At 37.0% G+C, this 5,120-nt stretch overlaps 1 protein-coding gene across 2 annotated transcripts in view; it reads left to right on the plus strand.

The window, feature by feature from the left end:
- The first annotated feature begins 1,819 nt into the window (after positions 1–1,819).
- LOC106867861 (sortilin-related receptor) overlaps positions 1,820–5,120 on the plus strand; it is a 134,489-nt gene continuing 131,188 nt past the window's right edge. Inside the window, exon 1 of one of the 2 annotated variants that reach the window (XM_014912904.2) lies at positions 1,820–2,178. In XM_014912904.2, the coding sequence (XP_014768390.1) occupies positions 1,858–2,178 (321 nt within the window). In that variant the 5' untranslated portion in view covers positions 1,820–1,857. The remainder of the gene's footprint in view (positions 2,179–5,120) is intronic. The other variant, XM_014912905.2, reaches the window with a different exon arrangement.

A 5,120-nucleotide genomic window follows, 5' to 3' on the forward strand; every position in this document is an offset into this window, starting at 1 on the left:
AGAGGTAGTTCATACTTTCTGTTAACTAGGTGACCAAATTAGCAGTAGAGGAGGATGCTCTGAAAGTCTAGTTGCTAGAATTAGAACCAGCTGAGCAAAGTTCAAAGAGCTATTGCCATTGTAGGTTACAAAAAAGCCTCTCCCTCATAGTGAAAGACAGATTGCATGATACTTGGGTAGGAACAGCTCTGCTACATGACAGCAAAATGTAGACTGTGGCAGCAGAGGACATATGAAGGTTTAAAAGAAATGAAGCTAGCATTCTGTGTGCTGGATGTGCAATGTCAGTGTGCATGGATGCCAAAGCGTAAATGTGTTGAGAGAAAAATGGGGTATAAGAGGCATTAGATGTAGTGTGCAAGGGAGAAGACTGTGTTGGTATGGTCATGTGAAGTGTATGGATGAAGATAGCTGCATAAAGAATTTCTGATTTCTAAATGTGAAGGAAGACCTAGGACAACCTAGGAAGACATGGGGCAAAGTGGTGAAAAATAATCTTCAGATGTTAACACAGAGGAGATGACAAAGGACTGAGATGATTGCATTTCGCTGTGCTTGAGAAGACCCATTCAGCTAGTAAAATTGAGGCCATAAAGGCATGGCACTTATGCCCATGCCTCTGCACATAGTCTGTCTCTGACAAACCTCCCCACATGCCTCTGTGTACAAATCTGTCCCTGACAATCTTCTCCTTGACAACCCATCTTCCCTTCCACCACTACCACCTGAGTTCAACATTTGCTGTCTTCCCCTCCCCTCTATCTCCTACTCTCTCTTCACACCCTTTCAAATCTACTTGCATACAATGTATCCCTGTTGAATCTTTTCCCCACAACATATCCTCCAAACACTCCTTCCCTCTGTTCATATCTTCTCACAACATTCCCTCCCCTCCACCTTCAACTCTCCTTTTGTAGTCTCCTGAACTTACTCACCCATTCCACTCTATCCAATCCTTGGTTCCTCTTCGCTTATATATACTTCCCTGTAACTTGAGTGATTAAAGGTTAGAGTATAACTTGAGTGCACCCACCCTGTCATATCTTCACCATCTGTTCCTCCTACTCCTCTCTGTCTCTCTCCTACTAAAGTTGCTATGATCTCCTCTACTGCAAGACAACTTTTTCTGTCCCTCTATTTATACTCTATCCTTTAATCACTGGGACAAAGCCACTTCCCTCAATACTACTCCTCCAACTCAGTTGAAGGGGTCTTGTCTTGTAAATTACTTGGTGACCTCACTGCTGCTGGTGTCACATAAAAAGGTACTAAGTACACTCTGTAAAGTAATTAGTGTTAAGAAGGGCATCCAGCCGTAGAAACCATGCCTAGGCAGAGAGTAGTGCTCAGAACAGTTTCCTGATTTGCCAGATTCTGTCAAACCGTTCAACCCATGCCAGCATGGAAAACGGACGTTAAATGATGATGATGTGTGTGTATATTATATGTATATATATAAATGTATATTTATGTAATACATACATGCATGCATGCATACATACATACATACATACATACATACATACATGCATGCATACATACATACATACATACATACATACATATTAATGTTGTTAATGCAGTTATTGCGCTAAACTAAATACACATAACTCGTTTAATATTGTTAACACAGAAATATTACATTTCTAAACCTCATCCCTATTAAAAAAAATGTTTTTCCTTTTCCATTCCAGTCAAACAATTATTCCTGGAGATAAAGACATGTAATAAATTACTGTAAACACTACTGGAAAATTTGTTGAAATCGCTTCACAGCGGACTATTTTTTTCATCTCCAAACTGCTTGGCGTAAGAACACTTGAGTAGTGCTTCGCCTATTAACCTTCGCCGATTAACATGGCGAACATGTTTGCGTACAGGTGGTCTTGGCTGCCTCTTAGCCTGTTATTTTATTTGGATTTATCCCTTTTTCTTACTGCCCAGGCGAGACGATTCGGTTCAAATTCTAAGACCATTCATCTGCCAGAAACAGGGTCAGATTTATACAATGTTGATGATAGAACTCGTATATTGAAAGTGGACCCGAATTTCGACAAGAATCGAGCGATGTCTATGCTCTCACCAGACGAGACATTTAATAACGATAATGTTGGTGATAATAAAATACGAAAGAAGCGTGAAGCGTCGTCGCCTTTTCTTACTAACATGACTACAGAGGTAAGAATTTTTCACAGTTTCTCTTTATTGCTTCCTGTCGTTTGGCCGGTTAAAGCAACCAATTCCTTACCTCATGTTTGTATTCTTCAGCACCCTGACGTCAGGCTCATTATCTATGTCTTGTGTATCTATGTTTACTATAACTTGATACTGTCGATTTTTAGTCTTACTATTTTATCTAGTTTTATTGCCTCTTTTTTTGCCTTTTTATTTACTCTACCAGTGAGAAATAATTGTCATAAATCTTATTCCCGCTGCCGCTTCTTTTTGTTGTCATTTTTGTGATTATGATTGTTGTAGTCAAGGCGTTCACCCAGATTATCGAAGACGACTGCCCAACAATGTAAATATTGTTTTCCTTCCCACTATTATTGCTCAACACACGCAGAACGGTTTTAATCCATATGTAAATAATCCGTCCTTAGTTCCTCCTTGCTCAACTAAAATTATTATTTTTTTATCAGTTAATTAAACGAGTAAGAAAAAATTTGCTATGTATGGTAAATTTTTATTTATCTGGAAAACCAACTCGCTACTTTGTATATCACTAAATATTTTCTTTCGATTTTTGATGTGTACATGAACACACATACGCACACATATCGAGAATAATGTATTCATCTGTGTTGTCTTGATTACGATTGTCTAATACCTGATATTTTTGTGTGTTCTGTAAGTCTTACGTTGATAATAATATTACTTACATACTTACTAGTGATTAGTTTATGTTCTAAATTTTTTGAGTAATTTTATTCATTATATTAAGGTGTTCTGCACGGCGTGCACCGCTTTCTTGTTTTATATTTTACCGACTGGTTATGTAAGTAGATGCATCTTTGGTCCATTGAGGTGGACCCTGAAATTCCGAGGAAAGGCAAAACAAAAATTTAGTAGAATCATATGTAATACCAATTTGAATTTTAATTGGTACTGTTTAATTATAATTACAAATTGTTTCATCCCAGTTTGACTGGTTTGATGGAACGTGGCGAAAGTGCTAGAAGAATCTAAATTATTTACCTATAGAACTTCTCTGTTGTCAAGACAAAAGCATGTCAGACAACTATGACGGTTCCGCTGAAGGATGCTGATATACATAAAAGGCAAGGATGAAGACATTTCTTATAATAGGAGAGGTATACGTATTGATATATTCGTGTCGCAAAATGAAATTTGTGACTGGAGTAATAACCATAGACTGTAAACTACCAAAGATCCAGAAATTAGGCATGAAAGCCCTGTACAGTTACATAAAGAAAGGAAGATAAAAATCATATTTAAATGCGTATTTCATTCAAACAAATAAAAACATCCCCCTCCTTCTGTCTCGTTGAGAAGGTTTATTGTATATATCGTAAACAATCTAAAAATAACTACAATTCAGTGGAATTCCCAATTTTTTTCACACTTTCTTTACCCGCTGTTTGTGACGCCGATTCAAAATTGTTTCGTTCACCAAACCTCCTTTCCGAACACGTCAAAAATAAGAAAATGAATGTCAAGTGGTAAGTCGAGCAGGACAAGTGGTCAGAATAAATTCGTGACAGTTCGTGGTGAGAGCATCACATCATTGCTCTCTATAGCAATTTGAATGAATTCCATTGACAGGAAAGGAAAAAAACAAAAACAAAAAAAACGTACCGAAATGAGAGAGATAGCTACGTTTGTACGAATTGTGGTTGGCTCCACTACGCGACCAAATATCCTTCAGATCATATTCTATTGTTTTGAGGGAAGAAAAGAAGGTAAAAAACAAACAAACAAACAAAAAATAAACAATATAGTCTTAGATATACCATGTCTCATAATAAATAGATTTAAAAGGGATGATATTGCTCGGACGACTTTGACCACAGTTCAGGTGATTCAAGGCTGACTTATGATTTAAAAAAAAACCCATCAAATCTCTTATAGCGGTCTTTGAATGTAGTTCTTTCACTTTAATCTATCAAGAACGAGTATCCAGGAAATAACGACCCGAATGAACATCGAAAAGATTCAAAGCTCGATATATTCTGTCCGTCTGTCTATTTTGGGCAAGTGTCTTGCGCGACAATCCCCAGGCCAACTAAGTGGATTTGGTTGGCAGAAACTGTGCAGAAGCCCAGTGTATGTATGTCTTTGTATTTGTCCCTCACTGCTTGAAAACTGACATTGATTTTTGTATGTCTGTAATCTAGTGGTTCAACAAAAAGAGAGCTATGGAAATAAGTATCAAATTTCAAAATAAGCACTAGAATCGATTTGATTGACAAAACCTTTCAAGGCAGTGCCTCAGCATGACTACAGTTCAATGACTGAAGCTGGTACCATTTCAGCTCTAAGTAAACCCATGATCAGACACATTCCAACTATGACCACCTCATCTTTGTGTATATCAGAGACTACATTGTCCAATGTTTCCTCCCTTTTTATAAAATTTTATTTAAGCCTCCAGTGTTTTTGTTATCACTCTGAAATGTCTCAGATGACTCAATTTTCTCTGCCAATTCCACACTTTCATCTACCAGGATGTCATCAATATACAAACCAGTTTCCTGCTCCACCCTGGCCTCTTTTCCTCGAATTGCTCTTAGTAATTTAAGTACACACAAGAATTACATCAGCTTTTCATTTCTTAATGTGACAAATTTCTTTGGCTTTCTGTGACTTGATCATTTAGCATAGTTTCACTGCATCTGTTGAAAATCACTCACTGACAATATTTTATGAATCTCAGTCAGATGGGAAATTTCTTTCTCTGTGTGTGTGTTTTTTTTATAAAAAATTTTGGACCTGTACTGCTGTTTGAACTTTTGACACAAGGGCCCAAAGCAGTCATTTCTGAATGATTTTTGACTTTGTAGTGCACTGAAGATTAAAAAAAGAAAATTGGCATACTTTGTATGTAATGTTAAAAAAAAAAAAAAGCTAAAGTCATCATCATCATCATCATCATCATC

Source organism: Octopus bimaculoides, chromosome 5 (assembly GCF_001194135.2).
Source record: "Octopus bimaculoides isolate UCB-OBI-ISO-001 chromosome 5, ASM119413v2, whole genome shotgun sequence".
NCBI classification, from domain to species: Eukaryota; Metazoa; Mollusca; class Cephalopoda; order Octopoda; family Octopodidae; genus Octopus; species Octopus bimaculoides.